We start from the raw sequence: 25,747 nt of genomic DNA, 5'->3' as shown, positions 1-25,747 counted from the left end.
CTAAACGAAATCTAAATAAATGAATTATTCTAACAGCGAAATCTAAACAATCGAATCTAACGACTCTAACAATTCTAATCCATAACAAGTCTGAACAATTGAATCATCTTCTAACAATTCTAATTTCAAACAAGCCTAATAAATACAATTATTGTCTATCCCTTATAATCTTTAACAAGCATTTTCTAAACGAATTCTAAACAACTGAAATATTTTTTATGCGAAATTTAATCAATTTTAAACAAATGAATTATTCTCTAAACAAAATCTAATCAATTCGAAACAAATGAATTATTCTCTAAACGAAATCTAAACAAATCTAAAAAATTGAATTATTGTCTAACAAGTCTAAATAATTGAATCATCTTCTAACAATTCTAATCTTTAACAAGTCTAATAAATAACATTATTATCTAACAATTCTAATACCTAACAAGCATTTTCTAAACGAAATCTAAGCAATTGAATTATTCTAATCGATTCTAAACAAATCAATTATTCTCTAAATGAAATCTAAACATTTTAATTATTTTCTAACAGTTCAAATCCCTAGCATGTCTAAACAATTGAATCAACTTCTAACAATTTTAATCTCTTACAAGTTTAAACAATTGAATCATTCACTAAGCAAGACAAATTGTGTAAATTGCTAGTGGAGCAAAACAAGTTGTAATTGCCTTTTTTGACTACGAAACATATGGTTCTGAAACATCTTATTCACAATATGCTAAAGAAAAAATGTTCTTTTGTTATAAAATTTTGAAGTGTGTGCAGATTTCACTATAATTGCCAACTTTCATTCATGTTTATAAAGTCTTAGCTAAACATGAAGTAAAATAAAAACACGTGCGTAAAAAGTAGCAAATTAATATTTCAGCGAAGAAAAACAAAAACACTATCGAAATTTGAAAAATCATTACTTGTGAGGAGGAAGATGAAGGTGTTTTTAATAATCACCTTTTCACTACTCGCTGTTTTTTCAGCCATTTTTTATGTTTTTTATCTCATCTTTCTTGTTAAAGATTCGGTAAGTTTTGATACTGTCTTACATAATTTTCTTTCTCTTAAAAACTTATTTGTGTCAAATCTTTTATTACTTCATTTTGGTCATGCATGCTGAAAATATAGTTAAACACATGATTACGAAGCCCTCTATACCATCAAGAATGCACTTTTAAAGAAATTAGATTAAACGCATTATATAATAGTTCAATTGCATTTATTTACAAAAAATTATTTTCTCACGAAATGACTTTCGATATAGCTTCCTTTTGGAAAAATGATAATCCATAAATGAAACCTTGAAAGCAAATCTGTAATATTTAAAATTTTTAAAACACAAAATGCAATGACAAATATCTATAAAATAAAGTACAAATAAGACTTTATTGAATTATGCTTAAATGTAAGCCTGCTTTTTTAACCAAGAAGTTTGAAGAAAAAAAACGTGCTTGCTTGCTTTGTGAAGATATCGACGATATTTTTATGGTAAAAAAATTAATTTTGATTGCAAATATTGAAGTTTGTGTTTTTAGAAAGTAAAACAAAATAACAAAGACAAAGTAAAACAAAATTTAATAAATTAGGCTCGAATGTATTTGCATACAAATAATTAATTTATTCCTGAATGACAATTGTGATTGATTAGATTGATTAAATTTGTGATTGATTATGATTGATCATGAGTCGTGATTGATTAAATTTGTGAAGTTAAATTTAATAAGCGTAAGCAGCGTCCAAAAATACCCGAAAAAAGTAATTTTGAAAAAAAGTGGATTTTAATTAAAAATTAGGAACTATTTTTATTGATTCATGTAGATAATACAGTGTAGCGTAATGTGTGGTACAGAAGATCTTCATTGCTTTCTAAACATATTTGCATAGTTTTGCATAAATGTGGCTAATTGTTTTTGATACAATACTCATTTACGCCTTTAATGTCTTGTTTCTTTTTGGGCTTGTTGATATAAAACTTAGTTGCTGATAGAAAACGAAGAAAAACGTCATATAGCTTCAATTACATGATCAAAGAATTACTCATAGCAATAAAAACGCGTTGTTTTTACGAGTAACGTTCAATTTTTAGTACCGTATATCCCTGTGTATAAGTCTATCCTTCATTTTTAATTACGAGATTTCTGGTATGATGTGTGTATAAGACGACCTCTGAAAAAATCTAACATGGAACTTTCTAAAATTAACAAAATATATATTAAGTCTACAAAATTTTAAGTTAGAAATATTTCACGCGTTTCTCTTGGGATATGATGCATTTGCCCTCCAATAAAGATGCATTAGCAGATGCCGTGAGGTAAGCAGTCTTTAGAATCTTTAAAGTTGTAACTTTATGGTATGTTTTAAAAGTTTTCACTGTGTTATATTTTTATTTACTTTTGAATAAACTACTTTAACTGCTTTTATTCTTGCCTGTGGCTTTTCATACTTTCCGACTCCAACGAGTGTTAAGCACGATCATGCGTGTGTTTTACAATTGTTGAATGGTTATTGGCTTTGTATTGTATCAATGCATGTACATATCAAATTTCATTAAAATCGGTCCAGTAGTTCTAGAGATAATCGACCAAGTCTGCAAATTCTCTTAATTTCTTACAACAGTGTATTTCAAGCTATTTTATAAACTTTGCATGCAATGTTCATGGAAAATGTTCCAGTACTATTTTATCACAGATTGTTTCATTTTATCTCTATCTCTTTATGTATATCTCTTATACACCGGTGTAAGAAATAAAGAGAATTTACACATTTGGTCTATTATCTCTAGAACTATAGAACCGATTTTAATGAAATTTGATATGTACATACAATGATACGATATAAAACAAATAACCATTCAACGATTGTAATACACACGCATGATCGTGCTTAACACTCGTTGGAGTCGGAAGGTATGGAACAACGGTTGCAGAATAAACAAAACAAAAATGGGTTAATATGGTCTCCTTTTACAAATATGCAGGCCTTGCAGCGTGGTTACATACTTGAAATAAAGCAGTTTATCATTTCCCGTGGCAATTGTCGTGAATTGTTTTATGCCAATTTCATGCCTTCCGACTTCAACGAGTGCTAAGAACGAGCATGAGTCTGTATTACAATTGTTGAATGGATATTTGTTTTGTATTATATCAATGTATGTACATATCAAATCAGGGGCGTACGCAAGGGGGGGGGTTAGGGGTTTAAACCCCCCCTTGAGCTCAGACAAAGTGAATTTACAAAATAATGCAGACAAAAATAAAAATTTTAGTAGAAATTATGCGGGTTATTATTTTTTAAGACTATATATTTTTATTTGCCTTATGCCTACTTTTTTTTCTCACGGTATTTCTCAGAATACTGATAAAACATTTACTATAATAGGATTGTATTTTTGAAACCAAATTCACGTGATACTGTTACGGGCGAGCACCGATCACTGGTTCCTTTCTGACCTGCCAGTCGCGATAGTTTTCGAGACTGGCTGGCATTCGCGAGGTCTGGAATCCTAGACGTTCTGTCGTCTTTGAGACAATTCGAGAATTTTGTAGATGCGGTNTTCTGGCTTGATTTATTCCTACTTTTTAATAAAAATAAAATATTTTACCTCTTATTATAAAAAAAATTATATTCTTAAACTTAAAAAATAAAAACAAAATTTAACTAAACAATGTTGTCGAAATAAAAAGTCAAAATTGTCTAGCTGTCTAAATTAGGGAAGTAATAGTGCTTTATTACATACTCGAATTTCTTTTAGTAATTTCTGAAAATTATGAACCCCCCCCCCCTTGAAAAAATTCTGCGTACGCCACTGTATCAAATTTCATTAAAATCAGTCCAGTAGTTCTAGAAATAATCGTGACAACCAAGTGAGCAAATTCTCTTAATTTCTTACACTAGTGTATTTTTTTATAAGCTTTTCTTGCAATTTTTTTATAAGCTTTTCTTGCAATGCTCATGGAAAATGTTCTAGTACTATTTTTTTATTTAACATCAATCGAACATGGACTTTTCCACCCTCCAAACACGTTATCCAACTCCAATGCTGCAGCTATTGTAAGACGATCGTTACAGTGCCCACTAACGGCTTGAATACCAATTGGAAGTCCATCACACACGCCGGCAGGTATGCTTGTCGCAGGGAGCCCTAACAAATTGAAGATGGGTGCATACATGAAATTTAGAGTTTTGAATATTATCAAATGGTGAAACGGCGCTGTCTCGGGATGAGTTGGTAGAAAAAGCACAGCATCTTCTTTAAAAATGTCTTGAAATGTTTGACCAAGGGAATCGAATTGCTTCAAACACTCATAGTAGTGGTTGTCTTTATCACGTTTTTCTAGCATTGCGTTGAAAATGGAGGGCAAAGTATGGTTTGACATTCCAAAGAGACTTTTAAAGAATTCTAGCCATATGTTGACTTCGCCTTCTGCATCGGTTAGTATTAGCTTAAAAGGCGGAGCATGAGTATCTAGATATTTGCTAGCAATCAAGGAGATGATATTTTTAAATTTTTCTAGTTTCAATGGTTGGGCCTTTACTCCATATTGCTCTTCAAAATGGTTTGTAGCCTGAAAAGGAAAATAATAATATAAGTAAATATTATCTGGCCGTATAAATCATTAGTCACTGCGCAAGGAGAAATTTTCTTTATTAAATCATTGCGCAGTATAGTAATGATATTTCTGGTAAAGAAAAAAAAACGCAATTTTGGAGCTAAAAACCAAATCATATGGTACTTAAAACATTCCTTTGGTTATTTTTCTGTTCCTAGAGCAATGGTTTATCGGTAATTATGATTTTCAAAATTAAAATTCTTGTTATCACAGATTAAATAAAAAATACAAGGTATCGTGATAAAATTACCATATTTTACCACATTTACCAAATTTCATCACATATTATAAAACCATATCTTATTGTTAATTTTACCAAAATCATTACCAAAACAATTCGGTAAAAATTACCAAGCTCTTAGGTGTCCCCGTAAAGTCATTAAGACGATAAAATTTACCATATTCTATGAATTTTGACCATACTTTTTTCTTAGTGTGTGATCACACTTATATATAGTATTTCGTATGCACCGAGTTTAACATACATATCGTAAGCTAATTGAAAAATGCAAAATGTCACCTTTATTTATCAATGCACTGGGAAAATTTGAAAAGTATCAAATATTTTCCGATCAGCGTGGCAGCTTTTAGGATCATAGTAATGAACTCATATAGGCCAATTAGAGGATAAATCAAATTATATTCAATTAAACTTATTTCAAGCTGTTTGCAAGACACCCTGAGGCGATGAAAATGCTCATTGCATAGCTGGTCTATACTATTTCTACATCTGTCTCGCACCGACCACAGTGCTGACTTGAAATATCCTCAGAGGTAGAAAGATCATGAGTTAGGGTACCCTTGCCGTCAGGCTAACTGTGGGAGGTATTCGTGATTTTCCTCTCCATGTAATGATAATGCGGGTTAGTTCCATCAAAAAGTCCTCCACGAAGGCAAATTTCTCCCTATACTTGGTCCAGAAGTTCCCTTGTCTTCTTGATTGGGATCAAAATTACAAGGCTACGAACTTTAACAATAGTAGTCGTAAACCTGGTAAAAATAGGGTCGACTGTTCAACGGTGGTTATCTGATAGCAAGAGTTCATTGCAGCACTTGAAGGACTGGTTAAATGTTGGTGACCGCACTAGCATCGCTATTTTGAAATTACTTAGACAGATTGCTGTGGTTTACGAAGTGCACCTACAATGGATTCCCTCGCATGTGGGGATTTACGGAAATGAAGTCGCTGACGACTTGGCAAAGCAGGGCTTGGTTGAGTTATTGTATTCAGTTGCCTCATTGACTTTTGACGAGCTTTACTCCATCAGGAAAAACAATGACTTAAAATCTTGGAGGGTCCCTCCATCCCATGATTGGTATTGGTGGAGATGTCCTGGGGGCTCCATTGGCCTTTCCTGCGATATAGAGTCGACCAGACGGCGCTGTCGAGATTTGCCAGTGGCCATGTGAGGAGAGGCTCCTTTTGCAATGTCAACAGGATTTTCCTGGTTTGTGCAAAGGGCGGAGTGGAGAGTGTGTCCCCGGAGCACTTTCTGCCTTGTCTTCACATTTCTAATGAGACTTTTGCGACGGACCCTTTGCTTGCCCTGGATTTCTTGAGAGTGTATGAACTCATGGATAATGTCTAGATGCAGCTAGACAGTGAGAGGATTAGTCACACACGGTGATTATGAAATAAAATACGTCTAGGCCAATGTAAGCTGATTGACTAATCGCACTAATTAGCCTGATTTTAATTAGTATAAAGGGATATGGACTGAGTGTAACGTACCTAAAAAAATCAGGCCGAACAATTAATCTTCTGTGAACAGATTCAACATTATATGCATACAATGTGGCTGTTTTCTATTTTAGCTGAATATGTGATTCAAAGTCTATTAATTAGTTCAACATAGTAAAAGTTTAGAAAAATTATGCGCAGCATATCAAAAATATGAGCTTGAAGGGTTTCGTGATAAAGGTTATGGAAAATTATAATTTTTTGCTATTTTTATTCACCTTTTTAATGGCTTTCTTCACACTGGGAATGGCAGGAGCACCAGGCAATTCTTCTAAGTAGTATATTTTCACATGCTTGAAATCAACCTTGAAAATTTAAAAAAATCTGGAATAAATTCAACAAATGAATTGTTTAAGAACTCAATTAATCTATCAACGCTTCTTTAATAAATTGTTGGCAATCCTGACTTTCGATATTGTCTTATGGAATTGTAAAGATGTTCAATTCATAAAACAATTAAAGGTAAGAAATAGCCATTGTTTATAATGCGGTTATTTTATAATCCTTCAACGAAATCTGCATGGATAAATGTGCTAACGACAAAATTTGGATTTTATGAATGTTTTATGAACATGCAGTTCATTAAACAATGAAGTAATTTATATAAACGTTTAGGAAAAGTTCAGAAGAACCCACATGAAATAAAAGGCGAACGCCATAATCGGGATGGGCACAACTACCAATTTTGAAATCTTGACGGGTAAAACCACTAATTTCGAAATAGTGATAAACATATGCATAAGGATTTGTATAGAGCTTAAGATCAGATAAGTACACATCGAGCGTTACACGGACCAATTTACCATATATCCCATATTTCTTTTCATTTTGTAGGTTAATGGTTCATAACTTTATAAAAAAAACAACAGTGTAGGGAATACCGGGCAAGTACATTCCTAGTAAAACCACGTTCCATATGTTAACATGTATAGAGAAGGTGAAGAACAAGATGTTTTTTATTTTCATTATTTCTTACAGACCGTAATAACACATTTTTCAGAAATATAACTATGCGATGAGAAATGTTTTTATAAATCATATTTTGGAAATAAATTTTTTTCTTCCAATTCATCAATCTATGCCAATAGCTGATTATAAAAATTTCACGCTACAGTAAAGCAAATATAAAGTCTGTTAATTTACATTTTTAAGATTTCACAATGTCAACATATTGCTAAAGCATTGTTCAAATAGTTTAAAAATAATAATTATTGAACCATGTTCCTATACAAGTAGGAGTTGTTTATATACTTATTTTCATACTTAAATTACTTTAAAATGCAACTTGATACATTAGGACAGAAAATTCATGCAATTCTTAAACAGTGTAGTTTTTTTCCTCGGCTGTGTTAATAATAATAAATTTTAAGTTACTTATAAAAAGTTAATTTTGGTGGTTGAATAACATCATTTGAATATAATCTTTTCTCCAAATTGCTTATTTATCTCCCAAACCAAAAGCATTTTTTTTGGCTAGGGAAAATTTTATTTGCAATAGGACTTAATAATCAAAGGTCATTTAACCAGCAAACTCGTTTTTCGTAATGTAAATAATTAATCCAAAAAATATTGAAATTAGCTTTTTAAATTAAAACGAAAATGGAACAAATGTTGATTAAAAAAATCAGTTTATTGGTTAAATCTGAAAAACTGGTTCAAGATTGAACTAAAATATGATTACCTTCAAGCATTATTTGTGCAAAATTGCGCAAAACTAAATAAAATTTTAAGTTGAACCATTTTCCGGGCAATTTAAACCATTGTGTAGTGTAGACTGTCTACTTTAAAAAGTGCATTAATCTAATTCAGATTGAGTTTCAGCAAATAACCAAACTATAGTTCAACGCAATCCAAAAAACAATGTAGACTATTCAAACCTAAACAATTTATAACTAAATGGTTGCATTTTCGATAAAATTTTGATCTTTTATTGGATGACTTAAAATGTAGTTCTCTATCATATAAAATAAGAAATGAAATGCCTAAAAAAGAAAGTATAACAATGTGTTTCTTTGCGTTTCAATAGCATTACTTTTTTTTGTAACTGCAGTTTTGGATTATTGTCCGATAAAATTTTCAACAAAAGAGTTAAATCTTCGGCATATCTACACATAGGACCTGTAGTATTGATGTGATCAAATGGCATTTTCTCAGTTTCAATCCACGGATAATAGCCACGATTTGACACAATACCTATTATAAAATCAAAAGCAACATTTCAGAAACAATAGAAAGCATTTCCCGAGACAAAATAGTATTAGATAATAATAACATCAATTTGATACAATACCTGTTCGAAAAAATTTTTTTTTTGAAAAGCAAATGGCAACAGTAATGTCAAGAAACTAAAGTATTTACTAATAAAAAAAAAGAAATGAATATTGAGTTAGGAAGAATGTTTTTTAACCATGGAATTTTAAATATGAAATCTTTTAAATATTGGGTACTGTTCTAACTACATTTCTATAGAACCAACATTTTTCTCCCAACAATTGCACAAGAAAATATTACTTCTCAAAAGTTTTAAGCATTTATTTAATTTTCCGTAATAAAATTCTCAGCTTTGACATTCTTTCAGCTATAATCAGTTTTTTTTGGAAAATCCTTTTGAGAGGATATTACGTCAGTTTTGACGAAACTACAACCTATCATTGCTCCACATATTTCTAAAATTTACTCAAGTATGTTTATTGCAAAACTATCTCACTAAAATCTCTTTACAGCTTTTTTAAAAAAAGTGCCTAGTCAATTGAGTAACGTAATAAATTTTTGTGCGTATAGAGCACATAATTCTCTTAAACGAATATTTTTCGGTAAAATTTATCATAACAAAAATTGCAGACTGATTTTGCAATCTCTTTTTTTCCGAGATGCTTAGATTAATTTATAAAACCTAGTGTCGCTAAAATGACACACTGATTTTGTGACCTCTAGTTTTAGATACATAGATACAAAGAATACATAGAATACATAGATACGCAGAATACATAGATACATAGAATACATAGATACATAGAATACATAGATACATAGATACATAGAATACATAGATACATAGAATACATAGATACATAGAATACATAGATACATAGAATGCATAGATACATAGATACATGGAATACGCTTAAATCCTAGTGTCTCAGATACGAAAATAGATTTGAAAAATAAATTAAAGATAAATGAGAGGAGACAGAAATGTACTAGCAGCTGTATTCTTAGGAAACCGAGTTTTATTCTCGAAAAGACTTAAACCTTTTTCAAAGTTTGTCAGCAGATGGCGTCAATGACAGGTAAAACCATAGAATAATGTTTTTTTTTGTTGTATTAGAAACTATTCTGATGTAGAAAGTCAGAAATACTATTCAAGCAGAAAACGAAAAAAAAAGATATGTGTGTTAACAAGACAGTACACAGCCTGCCAACACACAGGAACCTTTCTGTTGTCAGTGGTAATACCAAAAACTGACAATGCCATGAGGCCCCATAATGGATAAGCAAATAAGGAAAAGCAATTAGAAAAATTGAAATGTAAACGCAAAGAAAAATTAATGACAAACAGACAAAATTTAAAAGCACATAGAGTAAGACTTAATAATGATACGCCCACATAAAAGAAAAATAAATAAAGATAAAGTTACAGTTAGAATAACCAAATCAAAATAAAATATTAATTGCCAAATCATTAAGAAAACTAATCATAGTTTTCTGATTCAGACATTTGAATGAATTTCAAACTGTATGACGCAATTCTCAACAGCTTCATCTGTGGACGACTTTTGTGAATAATTTTGGAATTTGATGAGAATAAACCAGTTCATCAAACTGTATATTTCTATCTCCTTACGTTTTCCATTAGTTGATTTTTTTCCGAAAGGTTAGTAATTGTTGGGATTACCAAATGATATATTTTACCTGATGACATATTTTACCAAAAAATATTTAAATAAGAGAACTGTTTAGACTGTACAAACTAAACGGTAGTAAAATTCATTTTCTTAGCCAAACTCATGGGGAAAATGTGAATGCTGAATTGAAATCGTTATATTATTTTTAATTCTGTTAATTCTCTATTGAAAAATTTTAAACTTTAGGTTTGCTAGTTGTACACATGCTTTTATTTGAGGTATTTGTAAGCATAATAATACAAATTTTATCAATCTCTATGAAATTGTTAAAAGTGATTATGAGTACTTACAGGAAGAAGGCTTATGACCATAGATACTATTAAAAACTGAAGGTACTCTTATGCTGCCGCCATAATCTGTACCAATTCCAATCACTGCTCCAGCTGTTGTGAGAAGTACTCCTTCACCTCCTGCAAAATTTTATGAGCTGCTAGTTTTTTTAAAATTTTCTGGAGAAAATAGACAGTAAAATTGCACCCCATATTTTTCTGTGTTTTCTCGGAAAATTTTGACTGTTAATAGCTGCTTTGTTGTCAAAACGGTTTTTCATCCTAATCATGAACGGAATAATACCGTCAGTTTAAATTTAAGTTTTTGGCGTACAGTTTTGCTTGCCGCGCGATAACTTTACTTTTCCTCCAATCATTTTACAATTATTTTCTGTACTTGTTCTTATCTTTCGGCAATTATTTTATTAATCTGCATATATGAATAAAACTGTGGTTCCTCTTTATTGTCAAATTGAGACGATATTGAAGGAAAATTCTCACTAACACAATATTTTTGTCCCCCCCCAACTAATCGAAGTGGACTTTCCCAATTTTTTTTTTAATGAAACCCGTCAAATTATTTTATTCTTACAAATAGAAATGTTTTCTAAGTGTTTTTACTTAAAACAATTAATTTAGGGAGTCTTCTGTTTCATTCTTTTCTACCTTCTGCGCATTAACGAAGATCATAAGCGTGCCAAACTTTGGTGCTTGGTTTATATGAGTGGGTGACTAGATTTTTAAACGTTTCTACACTTAAGTATGATTTCAATATGTAAGGTAAAGAGAGTTCCAGACTTTTCTTCATTATAAAACGCTGGAACCACGGTGGTTCCAGGAAAAGAGTTCTCGCCACCCAATGAAATAACCCAGGTTCGAATCCCGATGATGACAGTTTGATACAAATTCCTCTGGCTTAAAATATCTGTATCTGGTTATTGTACAGATTTATTTTGCAGCTTTAACGGAGAAAACTTGTTCCATATCGTAAAAGTCTTTTGTCACTACAGATTTACTGTGTGACTTTTATAATCAAAACTTGTTTTGGTACGTAAGGAAACCAGCCTGACTACGAATTTCTTTCGTAATTGTTACGGAGAAAACTTGTCCTATATTGAAAGAAGCCGTTGTGACTGATTTATTTCGTAAATTTAACGGAACGAATCTTGCTCTTTTGTTATTATGGTTATAGATTTACTTCGCAAGGCTTATATTTTTGCACAGCAGCTAGTTCAAAGCAGTAAATTTTATGCAACTTTTTTTATACTGCTTTTTTATGTTGATTTCAAACTCAGGTATGCTACCGTTATACGGTCAAGCTTTTCAATTTACAAATGATGTAGCCCACTTTTTAAAATACGAGTGATGTATGGTACTTTTCGTACTTTAGTTATGCAAAAATTACCTGAGCTACCACCAGGTGTTCTCCTTTTATCATATGGATTCGTTGTTTTACCAAAGATGATATTTGTTGAATTCCACCAACTGCACAGTTCTGGAACATTAGTTACAGTTACGGGTATAGCACCAGCATTGCGATATAGTGCTGGGGCATCACCATCTTCCTCTGCAGTTCTTCCTTTATCCCTGTATAAACCTGCTGTTTGGTATAAACCTGGAATAAATGGGAGATTATATTAGAAACAAACGATCTAATCTAATGTGATGCTTTTATTGTTAAACTTCGAAAAGTTTATCTATGGTATATTTTTTATTTTGTATAAAAGTTTAAAGCCTTGATAATATAGTATTGTATATATAATACAGTATTAATAACTAGTGGGCTGCGCCCCCTGCTCGCTGTCGCTCGCCAACCCAAGAAAATTGCTACAATAATCTTATATGGTTTGCTTCGCAAACCAAGCTCGCTCCGCTCGCTACTAACTTAGGTACATTGCAAATGCACAAAATTCTAAGAATTCAAAACAATCATTCAAATCCATATAACAACTTTCTTTTTTAAGAAAAAAATTACATTTTTAGTAAATACTAAGTCATTAAAATAAATTTGAATTCAAATAATTAATAATGTAATTCGTTAAACCTATTAGAAATGTGCTATAGTATAAAATCTTAAAGCGTAACAGCACGACTGAGACTCATTTTTCAATGAATAACTAATAACAATAATAAAACAAATAAATTCGTGATATAAATAAAAAATTGTCAAATAAATTCGTAATATATAAATTCGTGTAAAAAAGCGCTTCCAACAAAATACCAAAACAGAGATCTATTGACAAAGACTACTCACTTCTGCCTAGCTTAATAGTATGAGATTGCAGCAGCTGATGCTCTCTCAGGTTATTTTAGTTTCCGTTTTTAAAAGCGCTATATGTTGAGCCACCTCATTTAGATTTGGCATGTGACATTTTCAGGGGCAATCATTGGTCGATTTTCTAGCGTTGCCATTCGTGGAGTTATAATGAGGCTTTTTTTGTCGTCGTGTAAGAGAAATATATATACATAGATTTTCAAAAAGAGTAAATCGAGAGTAAGTTTTTACAATGCTTATTGCAAGCAAACTAATACATTAGGGAAATCTGATAATATGGTAGCAGTCTTTGATAAAGTGGCCAACTTAGAATATTTCTTCAAAGAGTTCATTGTTGATTTCTGAAATTTTCTGCTTTGCTTTTCTTTTTGTTTAAGAAAGAATTTCCGGACTGTTTTTTAAAATATGCTGACGTTATTTCTGAAGTTATACTTCTTATGCGACTTCCAACAAGGTTGTGTTAAACCTTTAACGCAACATTTTTATTGGCCGCGAAATCACGTGGTAGGATCCAGTTTTTCCTCATTCATTACCTTATTGTTTTGGTTCTCACTAGCATAAAAATAATAAAAGTCATAAAAGTACTGTTTTTTTATAAATATTTTTAAAGTTATACTTCTTATGCGACTTCCAACAAGAAAGCGTTAAACGTTTAACGCTACATTTTTATTGGCCGGGAAATCACGTGGTAGGATCCAGTTTTCCCTCATTCATTTCCATATTGTTTTGGTTCTCACTAACATAAAAATAATAAAAGTCATAAAACTTTTGTTTTTCTAAAAATATTTTTTTAGTTTGTTTTTATACACATATAATTTATTTGGGAGCAGGAAAAAGAGTCGTTGAATAGAACTAGTGATCCTCTACGACTGCTGATTCTTCTACAATTAACGTCGCAGGTTACGAAGTTTAACTTCTTCCGCGCTGACGAATTCCTCGCACTTTTTTGACTTTAACTGTTGTATTAAAATAATATTCCAATCCAGTTATTCATTTAATTCACTTTCACTCTTTCACTTAAAAGATATTATATTTTTAATCGATAAATAACAAGCCTTCGCATTTAATTTTAAAAAAACCTCACCAATTTCCTGTTACATGTTTTTTTCAAACTTTTTCAACTAATTGGTTTGAATGAATATTCATCACCTGTCGTAATCCGAGCTTTTTACTTTTGGACAATAATTGTCTTTGAAATTCAAATTTAATATGCTAAACCCGAACGATAAACACATGACGCAGTTATTTAGCAAGATCATAGTAAGACAATTTTCAATTGTCTTACTATGAAAGTTTTGTAATTCGTTTTGTAAAATTCGTTTTGTAAGTAAGATTATTTTTAAGTTTCAAGTAAATTTCTCTGATATTTTCGATTTCATCAACATCCCTCTTCACTACCTCTGCTCATAATAAATCGGAAGGAAACAACTTGGCTATTTTTTTATGAATTTCTCCTTAAATAAAATTATGACAAGTTATTTTGTAAATATATAGTATTTTCAGATATTAGTTAAATTTGTAGAATCTAACACCATACTAAATAAAATCAACTTTTCGACATAAATTTCAATAATTTTTAATTTTAAAAGGGAAAATTGCTGAATTTAGCTTTAATTACGGAATTTAGTTCTCCATGAAATTTAGGTGCGGAATTTAGTTCTCTGTAAGAAGAGAATTAAAATAAAAATTAAAAAAAATATTAATTATAATATTTTCAATGTTTTCTACATAAAGTAACATCTAACTTGCTCATTTTAATGTTAGCTGGCAAAAAATAGTAGTGTCTCATTTAGATGAAATGCAAACCAAATTTATTTAAATTTAAAGACATATAAAGTGTGTTTTACCTTTTATTCCAATTACTTCCTTACAAGTAAAAGGTACCCCTAATAGTGGAGTGTCCTTCTCAATTTGTTCTGGGGTCTTTTCACCTCGTTCTAGGAAACGATCGATTTTTATGGCATCTTCTATCGCCTCTTCATAACGTGCGTCTGTTACAGCATTGGTGTATAGCTGGACAGTTTTCGCTCTGTTTACGTAAGCACGTACTACATCCTCACATTTCAACTACAAAGAAAGCAATTAATTCTGATTAACAACTCAACTACACAGAGTGATATTCAACCATCACACTTTTTAAATAGAAAACTATGAATTCATTTCGATTTAATGACTCATCTACGCAATATAAAGTTTAACTTCTTTACATTTTAAAGCAGCAGAATAATAAATTCATTTTAAAATAGCAACTTAACGGCACAATATATTTTTAGCTACTTAACATTTTAATTACAAAGCAATAAATTCATTTTGACTTAATAAATTAGCTTTACATTATAAAATTTAGTTACTTCACACTTTAACTACAAAACAACAAATTCATTTTTACTTGACTAAATTACAAAATATAAAGATTATCTGCCTCACATTTCATTCACGAAAGTCAAAAGAATTTATTTTGGTAAAGTAACTGAATTGTCCGTTATAAATGGTAGCATTTTCTTATTTTAACTACAAAAAAAGCCTAATTTCGATTAAATAACCTATCATTATATTACTGAAAAGTCGGGATAAGCATAATTCTATTCTACTCAGAAGTGTCCTGCAAAACTGTAATTCATATTCTAGGATTTATTTCCTAGCTAAGTTTAATAATTCTTTTTTGTTTTATCCTTCAAAAAAATTTTTTTTTGATTTTTATTAAATGAATAAGCAGTTATTCACAAACTATAGTCTGGCCGTCACGAGATGAACCTGCACTGAACTGATAACAACTTTACAGAGATTTCTTTAAAAAGCATGGTTGTTATACTATATATCTATCATTATTTCAATCATTATTATCATAAACCATCATTATAAATGTTTTTAAGGAAGTTCAAATGGCATATGCATAGTAGGAACTTATATTCCTTGAAATGATTGAACTTAGTAACAAAATGTTAAGTTTTTATGTTTGAACTGTGTTATTAGACTCTTACAATATTTTAGAAAGATCCTAAACCAGATTTAAAAAGTACCGAAAAATTAAAATTTGGTAACTAAGTTCCATCAAGTGTATTTTATTGAAGAAAATGAAAAGAAAAATATGCAAAATGTTGATTAAGGACTTAACTGGAGTCCATATACAATTTATTATAGTTTAATATGCGAGATGAGGAAGTAGAATTTGATAACCAGAAAGCAAGATTACCAAACAACAAGCGAGCATTGCTAGTCCTTGAATTTCAAGCTACCTCCCTATAGGGGTGGGCTCTATTCTATATCTTTTGGAGATGGAGAAACGTAAAGGATGCATGTTGCCTTTTTTTTCTGAAACAGATTCGGCACACCGGACTTATTTTCGATTTTAGAAGATAGAAATGGAAAATAAAATATAACTTTTTTAATGACAAAATGAATTTAAAAGCATTTCGACATTTCGAATTTCCCATACTTTGCATTAATATTTATTTTACATCCTTTTGTGTTGCTTTCAGCCCTTAGACTGTTTTTCTTTTGCCTCGAAATGGCGACGAATTTCCCATAATTTCGATTAGAAGAAAAGCCTGTGTAAGAAATATCGGATAATGATTCTTATACTTAAAAATAATCAATGCAAAGAGTACCGGACAAGTTTATACCGGGTAATTACACTTTACCTAAAAAATCATCAATATAGGAAAGAGCGAGTAAAAACAAATCATGGTTCTTAAAATTTCAAATTAAATAAATAAAATTTAGAAAAAACAATAGTGTCGGGAATACCGGGCAAAAGCACTTTATCTTAAATGGCATCAGTGATGTGAACACTATGTATTTCCTTCTACCTTACTGAAACTTCTAAAGAGAGACAGCGTTTAATAGTTCACTATTCGTATGACCCCCTATTATAGTTCCCTATTGGTTGTAGGACTAGCGCTGCATGCTTGTTGTTTTGTAATTTTGCAACTAGACCACTCTTAAGATAATTCTGAATATGTGAATTAAATAATGTAGATATCGTATAAAAGTTATTCAATTAAATTACCTGCCTGTTCCTGATTTTCTTAGCCAAATTTGAAGCAGACAGAAGTAGAATACCATTTTCAATCGGTGGTAGTGGATTTGTCTTTTCCGTAAAAATGTTGTAGATGAAAGAAATAATTACGTCTGATAAAGGTTTTGTTAAGATCAAAATACGTCTTATGACCTCCACCAACAAAAATACTACCTGAAAGAATGTGGTAGAAGTGAAAAAAAGTGTTTCTACGTTGACTTAAAATTCTGAAATATATTTTAATTATTTACAATTGCTAATGTTAGAATTGGTTAAAGCCAATAGCAAAATTTGACTTTGTGAGGAAACTAGGATTTGTTAGCATATGATATTTAAACTTTTCAAAATTATTATATTTTGTAAGATTGTATGTATAAAGATTTTCTGACATTTAGTAGGTCTCCTAATTTCAGCACGTGTACTTTTGTATTATTAAATATTGCAAGTGGTCTCAATTTTCTGATGCATTGTAAGAATTAAAAATAACGAACTCTGGACATTTAAAGTTCGTGACTGAAATGAAGGGGAAAAAATTAAAAATTAATATCAGAAAAAACTGAGATCTGGATATTGATATCAGGTATTGCTTATGATATAATTGTTCATGTGGAATTGAATGAAACCAATCTCAAAATGATGGAATTTCTTGTCTAGACGTTAGCAAGGTATAATACATAAAACATTTTGTAGTGGTTGCGTTTGTGGTTTATTTACGTCACACCAGAACTGAACAATGGGCTATTGGCGGCGGTATATTAGCGACGGACAGTCTATCGGAAACATCTCTGTGGATCATCTGGCGACATATCATCACAATTTTTATCCTTTGCAGAGGGGATGCCCACCCGCTTCTACGACCTGCACTTGAAGTCGAGGACTTTACGGTAGAACAGTTTGACGAGGACCAATACCGCACTTACTCGGTCCCTTCGTAGACTGATCCAAGTGGTCACCCATCCTCACACTGACCGCAGCCAGTGATGCTTGACTTCCGTGTTCTACTGGGAACCGTGTCTTAACGATCAGTTCACTGCGGGACGAAAAAAGTTGTACTAATAGCAATTTACGCATCTGCCCATGCTGTCTAGGAAAGTGCAGTGTAATTTTCTAAGCATTTTTTTTAAACGTTGAATCGAAAAATGTCAAAATGAAATTATCGAAATAGTACTCAGGTACCGTTTTACATATTCACTGGTTTAACATTGTAATCTGTATGGGAATGGTATTATTTCGTAACCATTTTTTGTGCTATGCACAATAAAATCAAATTTATGTTTTTCAATTAATAGTTTTAAAGCGGTAAGGGCAATATGCGTAAAATGATATAAGATAAAAAAAAAAAAAGAAATTCACACATAATACCTCCATTTATTTTAAAAACCTTAATATTTTCTAAACTTTTATTCAGACTCGGATGTGATATTGTTCAATTAATTAATCTATTTCCAGTGGTGCGATAAAATTAACCACTGGAAATAATACCTTGCTTGTCTAGATAGCAACGTTTAAGTTTTTCCCATACTAACCCAACACGGATCCGAGATGTCCACCACTTATCTCATTCTACGAAACATAATAAAAAGAATGAGACAATCATAGCACTTCATTGCAAAATCTCACAGAGACTACCAGCAATTTGAAAACAAATTAACTTTTTTTATTGTACACAGTTTAAGAAAAGGAAATATTGATAATAAAGTGCATGTTTTGAAATATAATGACTGATATGCATTCTGTTTATATTTCTATTTTTATTACAGGTCATTGTGATGCAAAATAATAGTTACAAAAGAGAGAATCTTCCCCTGATAAAAACGTAGACCATAAAATGTAGATGATAATAGACGAACTCGTAATAGACGTTATGAAACATTTCTCTAAACCTGAGCAACGAATCCAGGATTGGGCTAGAAATAACTCTAGTTTTTCCAAATTTATGAGTTTTAGAAATTAAAAATGAATAAGCAGTGAGGCATTAATAACGGCTAGTTAATAGAATTTTTTATATTTTGCAGTACATTTCATTACTACAGATTATCCTTGCTTTAATATTTGAAACATTTTAAAATGCCCGCATATATTTTCATAGATTTTTTGCATAGATTTTCAAGCATATTTTTGCATAGATAATCACGCATAGATTTTCACGCAATTATCATGAAACAGTTCTTAGATTTTTAAGTCCACTTGCAGAAAGAGAATCTATTTATAGAATTTAGTTTCCGCTTAAGGGTGTTTGCAAGGATAAAATATGTTAATGAATTATATTTATTGGTAAAGGGATTGAAAGACAGATTCATTTAATTCTTGAATTACAGTTCATACGTTATGTCTACAGTTAATATGTAATATATATTTGGAACGGCAATCATATTTAGGAATTTTTACTTGCATGTTTATTATTTATTTTTATTACTTTTATATTACTGGGACAAGTCTGCTAATTGTGGTTTTTTATTAATTTAAATGCAGATATTTCACAAACGGTGTTTGTCAAAGACATCTATTAGAAAATTTCTGCTAAGTTCTTGCCTTCCGATAACCGTAGCGCTAACATTATTTTCTATGTTTTAGGGACACAATGATTGTAGAGAAATTTTTGCGCATGCGTTGTGTAGTTCCAATAGCATAGTTAGACTTAGGAGGACCCTATGCAAAATCTCAATAATAGCTGCTCTAGATTTCGTTGCATTAAATACGCAATAGAGAGATTTTGCGTAGAGTTTCCCCTACGTAAACCTTATTACTTATTTTCCAATCCTTAGAGGCACAGCCATTTGTAGAGAAATGTTGGTGCCTGCATTGTGGATTCCAAAGAACGTTAATGTTAGAGGTGGAAAGGCCCGTGACTCTTTGCTAAATCTTTCTAATATCCTTGAAGTTTATGGAAAGACTTAGCAGAGTTTGCTTTTCTTCCCATTCGACGCTAAATTTAAAACCTTATCCAGCCTATGTCCTATTTATGCCTCAGCTTGTCACATTTTTGTCACCTTGTGTCACATTATGTGGCCTTCAATGTGATATTACTTCTTTTTTCTTTTCACAAATCAGACTCAGTTTACGAGCTTGTTGCCCTTGCAAATGCGGTTGTAATTGATATCATTTGTAGCATCATTTGAAATTGACTCCTAGCAAATCATTTCTTAATTTTGCACAATTCAGTTCTAGATCTAATTCGCATGATTACACTATTTCTAATTGTTATAGTGTTCTTAAAATGCAACTAAATTCAATTTTTTTTCCAAATATACAACCGATTAAATTAGTGGATATTTAAATATAAGATTTAAAAAATTGCTTTAAGTAAGAAAAGTAAAAATTATAAATAGCTGAAATGTTATATTAGAATATATTTTAAACACTTTCTTGTAATAATAAATTCCACTTATAAACAATAAGAAAAGCATTGATGAAATCAGTTTCTAAGTTGATTATTATTGATATCACAATACCAATAATTAGCATCCAATTATTTCTTCTTACGTGCCCTGCATTATTAATAACTTAAAATTCTTTCACGTTTTGTCAGGTAGATAAAGTTGTTAGTTTTGATTTTCTTGATTTACTATTGGACTTAAAACTGTTTCTTGGAACTAGTTAAATATACGAAGTTTTAATATTTTTTTTAAGCTATTTAAGTGCAAAACACAGCACCTTAAGTGTATTATGTATATTAAACTTAAAGTGAAAACTCGAGATTTGATTACCATTTCCTGTTAAATTAAATGTCTAATATCGTAGTGTGTGGCATTTCTATAATCAATGTCGGTAGCGAAATTACTATGCATAATTGTAATTAAAACAAAAATACTTAGTTAATAAGTTTTGGATGTTTAAATTTCTAAACTTTAATTTGTTGTGGATTTAGAGATATGCATGCAGAATACACGTAGCAGAAAAACAACAAATGCAAATAGAAAAAGTAACATTCTTTAGTACACATATTGAAAACTACAAATTCAAAATACAAGAGTATTAGCGGAAAAGTTAAATTAAAATACAATATTTAATTTAGTATTAAAGGTAAAAAATTACTGATCCACTATGTTTATTCATTATACAAAATAACTATTCTGTTAATATTTCTCTGTGAACAGTGAACCCAAAAAAAAAAATTTAAAAAAAAAGATCACCTTGAATAACTTCTGATTTAATGATCGGATTTTCACGTTCTAGGACTCAAGCTTAAAGGTTTGAAATACCAATTAATAAGCGCAGACGATATTTTGAGTTACGAAATCAGACACAAATACGTACTTTCTTTGAATACCTTCTTTTTCTCTCGGCGGATACGGATTTCTGACCGCCGAAGTCCAATAGTCCGGTCAGGAGAGCGGTATAAAGTTTGCGAACCCCTTAATGTTTAGATTATTTTTGCGTAATTTTGCCATAACTTGAGAACTTTTTAAGCGATTAGAAAAACTTTTACACACAAGTATGAAATTCTTTCAACCAACGATAATTCCCATCAAAAAACTAATTTTAGTAATTATTTACTATTTTTTATTATTTTGTTTAATAAGAGCCGAAAAGATTTTGAATATTACGGAATACAATTTTATACATAATTTTAAGACATTTAGTTTTGCATAGAAATTGGTTGAAAAGTTCATGAGAAATGGTATTTTAAAGATGCCGTATATTTAAAATTTGATTTCAGAGAAATTATTCGACTCTTTCTCTCAAGGTATTTGTTTTGCCATGTAGAATTAGATGCTTTAAAGATTTTATCCCTTATTATTGAAAAAAAAAAATTTCGGCCACTATTAAAGAAACAATACAGCGGACACTTTGCGAATTTTTAAAAATTTTTTGAAGAGAGCGAATCTTTTAAAACTGGTTTCATGTTGAGAAACGTGCGTCAAATTTTCTGAGAATGCCCACATTTGTCGAAAGTCTTCATAAAATGTCTTTAAGTGAGATTTTGTTTTTTTACCAAAACATGATATTTTCACAGTCAATATAGAAGCAAAAGAACGGACACTTTGCGAATTTTTTAAAATTTTCTAAAAAGAGCAACTCTCTTAAAACTGGCTTCATGTTAAAATATTTGCGTCAAAGGTTTTGAAAAAGCCTCATTTGTCCAAAAGTGCTCAAAGAAAATCTTTAAAGGAGAGGTTTTTTTTACCAAAACATGATATTCCCACAGTTCATATTAAAGAAGCAACAGAGCGGACACTTTGTGAACTTTTTTGAATTTTTTGAAAAGAGCGAATCTCTTAAAACTGGTTTCGTAATAAAATATGTGCGTCAAATTTTCTGAAAATGCCCAGATTTGTCCAAAAGTGCCCAAGGAATGTCTTTAAATGAGATTTTTTAGAACCAAAACAATGATATTTCCACAGTCCATATTAAATAAAATCATAAAAAATGATAAATATTTACTGAAATTTATTTTTTGTGCTGAATTATCTCTTGAATTAGCTAATTTTATAATTTTGAGCAAAAATTTTTTCTACATGCTTAAAAAGTTCTCGAGATATAGCGAAATACGCAAAAAGTAAAATTAACATTAAAGGGTCCAAACTTTGGGAGGCTCCCCTGACCAAACAATGGAGACAGTATTTCCCAGATTGCGACTGCCTCTTATATTTTGGGAGTCAGAAATCTAAATCCGCCTTGTTTATTCAGAGAAAGTGCGTTTTCGTTTCTTAAAATATCGTCTGCACTAATTAATTAGCAAATTTGACGTCACCCCCTTGAACTATTAAGATTGAGTTATAAAACGTGAAGATCCAATTATTAGATTAAAATTCGTTTGGGATGGTCAATTTATTTTTGGGGCACAGTTCATTAATTCGTTATGTTAACTGAAAGAAAATAAAAAATAATGTGTGATATTAAAGAAAAAAAACTATTAATATAATCTAGGAGCAAGAAATAATTAATGCAATTAAATATTGCAAAATTACATTAAAGGAATACCGCAATAGATGTAGTGTACATAGAATGTGGTAAAAGAATAACAGTAGGCCGGTATAACCTAGTTGGTAGTGCATTGGACTCATGCTCCTGAGAACGTGCGATTGAATTCAGCAGGCCGACGAATCCCGCGTGAAAAAAAAGTAACTGGTGCATGTTATATATGTCGGGGTCATAAAGTCCTCCTAGTTCCCATAAGAGGTAAATACCTCTGGGGGTACTGATCCTGGAGTTCCCTTGCCTTCCGGATTGGGTTCAAAAATTACAAGGCAGTGATAGCCGTAAACTCAAAAAATTGGGTCGGCAGTTAAACGGTTGTTATAAAATAAAATATAAAATAGAATAACAGTAATAGATGAACATTTTGTGTAATAAAAATGAGAAAAACATATTTATACAAAATGAGAAAATTTGAAGGTTTGAGTAATATGCAAAAAAGTTGTGTTCATGCTTTTGTTAAACTTTTTTTTACTAAACGAATACCAAAGTGCAAGTAAAATAGTAAATTCTACTACAAGTTAAGAGAACTACCATTTGAAATAATTATAGTTCGTTCGAGTTTACTACAATATGATTGAAAATTTCTTACTCCAGTCATAGTAGCAAAAAATCCAAGCTCCGAAATATAATCCAAATGCTGTCAAATACTGATAAATAATGTCAAACATCTAATTGTCAGTATCGGTAGCTCTAAACTTAAATCGTAAGATTAGAATAAATGCTATGACAATACAAGGTCGACTAATTCGTCACCGGCAACACTACACACTTTATTTACTCAGATGATAAGATTTTACAACAAAGAAAATAATAAAAAAAGAAAGCTTGGAAACAATAAAAGAAGAAAACTTCTTAATAAAAAAAAGCATGAAATTTAAGGCTTAGTGACTTCCGTAAATGCATTGACTATTAAAATTAAAAACTATTAAACAGCATCAAAATCAATTTTTATTTTGTTTTCAATTTGAATTTTTCTATTCAGACTAGAGAGTTTTTTAAAAATTTTAATAGTTCTGGAAACGTTTAAAGTGTCTGGATCAGTGGTTCCTAATTTTTTTCGGCTATGAAACCTTAAGTGATCAGCTTTCTTTTGGCGAAACTCCTAAAACTTAATAAGTAAATGTGAACGCATAAATCAGCAAAAAACTATGAATCATTTTATAAATATTTGATGATCAAAATTTTATGAGTTATAATGAAAACTTTTAGTGAATAAATATAGAAATATTTTTTTCCATCCTATCGTTTAATCAATTCTGAAATAGGATATTATGTAGCAGACAGTTGAAATCCCGGGTCTGGAGAGCTGTTTAGTGTATTTTTTTTTCTGGTCGAGATTTTTCATTTTATTTTCTTGCCTAGTTCTTAATTTGATGAAATAAAAATGAAAAAGGACGAAAATAAAAGTTTGTAATGGTTATCAGAATGTCATACGTGAAGTTGGTTATTTTTATTCCATGCGAATACCAATGCGATTTTCCTCATTATTCTTCAATATTTGCTATTAGAAAAAACATTACTTTTAATTTGGCTTCCTTTTCTTTGTAAGCATTTCTATTGAAGTATTTCCTTAAAATAACGTAACTATTCAACAAATAATAGATAAGTAGTTCGATATGAATTTAATTACAAGTTTTGAAAATTATGATCGGTAAAAAAAAACGTCATAAACTCTTAGAAACCGTGTGATACTTCTACGGTACCCAAAGGCCACGAGTTTTCTTCTTGGTTAGAAATCGTAAAACGTTGAGAATGGTAATCAGAAAGTGATCAATGACCCTAAAATGATCAAACTTCTTTTTAACAGAACCTCGATTTTATAAATAATAATGTGTATGAAAACAATAGTGAGTGTATTAGAGAATATTATAATATTAAATATTTAGAAAATATTTAATAAGAGGACTAAAATTTTTTCATAGTTTTTTATAATTTTAATTTAGGTTTTATATCTGAAGGTTGAATTCGGATTCCTGTAACTGTATCTAATTAAGCCTTAAATTTATTTTTGGTTTAAATGCATAAGCTGAAAATGTAATAAATAAGCGAATTATTGAATTCGTTTATATGAAAGCTTTGAGAACTGTTATAAGCGTTTTAAATGATTGCAAAGGAAATATATTTCTTTATTAACGAATATTAGTTATTTTATTTTGGATTTGAAAATCACAATGTGAAATACTAATGCAGTTTTTCATGAATGCAGGTCCTTTTCATAATTTATTCGATATTGTTATTAGAAAAATAATAATTTAAAAATAAATTGTTTGTTGTTTTTCATTGGCATTTTAATTTGAATAATTTTATAAAGCGAACCGAATTATTAAATAACTTATAGATTACTAATTGTATGCAGTTACAAATATGCAGGTTCAAATATGATATTTTGTTCCTTAACGTTTAACAGTTAATAATTCACAAACTAAATGACTAAATGAACTAAATGAAACTCGAATTGGGCAATTTCTTGGATTTAAAAAATAATCCTGTGTACTTAAAAAAGTGATCTAAAAGAATACAGATTATGTGACTCAATAAGAAGACAAATTAGAAGTAGTTCTATTCGTTGATAAGAATTATACTTAATTAGATATCAAATTTATCTCCGTAGTTGCATTTAAGTGAGCTAGAGATCATCTAAATATGTTATTTTGTCCTTACAGTTAATAAATCTTCAACTAATTGTCGCATATTAATTTTTTTATTCCATTGTACTCTCTGTACATTTTTCTACAGTGTTTCGCAATTTCAAGTTTTTGAGTCTCACAGTTGTTTCAGAGCAAGATAAAATTAAACGTTAAGTTGAACACGTAAAACAGCTGCGGCAGTACGATTTTTTAATATAGAGAGGAACTCGGTGGTTACGAATCTTGCGCAATACTCTTTTGATAGAAAGTAAGTAGCGTGTCTAGAAGTCGTGTTTAGTGCAAATTTATTGTTTAAACAATTGTCTTTTTTCATTGCTACATGCTAAACAGTGACATGGCATTAAATATCCAGACGCAAC

At 30.5% G+C, this 25,747-nt stretch overlaps 1 protein-coding gene across 1 annotated transcript; it reads right to left on the bottom strand.

Annotated features, from left to right (window-relative positions):
• Positions 1-2,599: 2,599 nt before the first annotated feature.
• Positions 2,600-23,482, bottom strand: LOC107441067 (fatty-acid amide hydrolase 2-A). The gene is made up of 9 exons (XM_043051707.2): positions 23,330-23,482; positions 16,810-16,992; positions 14,648-14,867; positions 11,931-12,140; positions 10,547-10,666; positions 8,384-8,544; positions 6,570-6,656; positions 3,987-4,565; positions 2,600-2,703 (listed from the first exon to the last, which is right to left on the bottom strand). Exons 1-9 carry the CDS (start codon positions 23,336-23,338, stop codon positions 2,695-2,697), a joined length of 1,578 nt encoding a protein of 525 aa, XP_042907641.2. The 5' UTR covers positions 23,339-23,482; the 3' UTR covers positions 2,600-2,694.
• Positions 23,483-25,747: the final 2,265 nt, after the last annotated feature.

Source organism: Parasteatoda tepidariorum, chromosome 9 (genome assembly GCF_043381705.1).
Source record: "Parasteatoda tepidariorum isolate YZ-2023 chromosome 9, CAS_Ptep_4.0, whole genome shotgun sequence".
Lineage (NCBI taxonomy): Eukaryota > Metazoa > Arthropoda > Arachnida > Araneae > Theridiidae > Parasteatoda > Parasteatoda tepidariorum.
The sequence above is the reverse complement of the archived record's forward strand: the minus strand, read 5'-3'. Positions and strand labels throughout refer to the sequence as shown.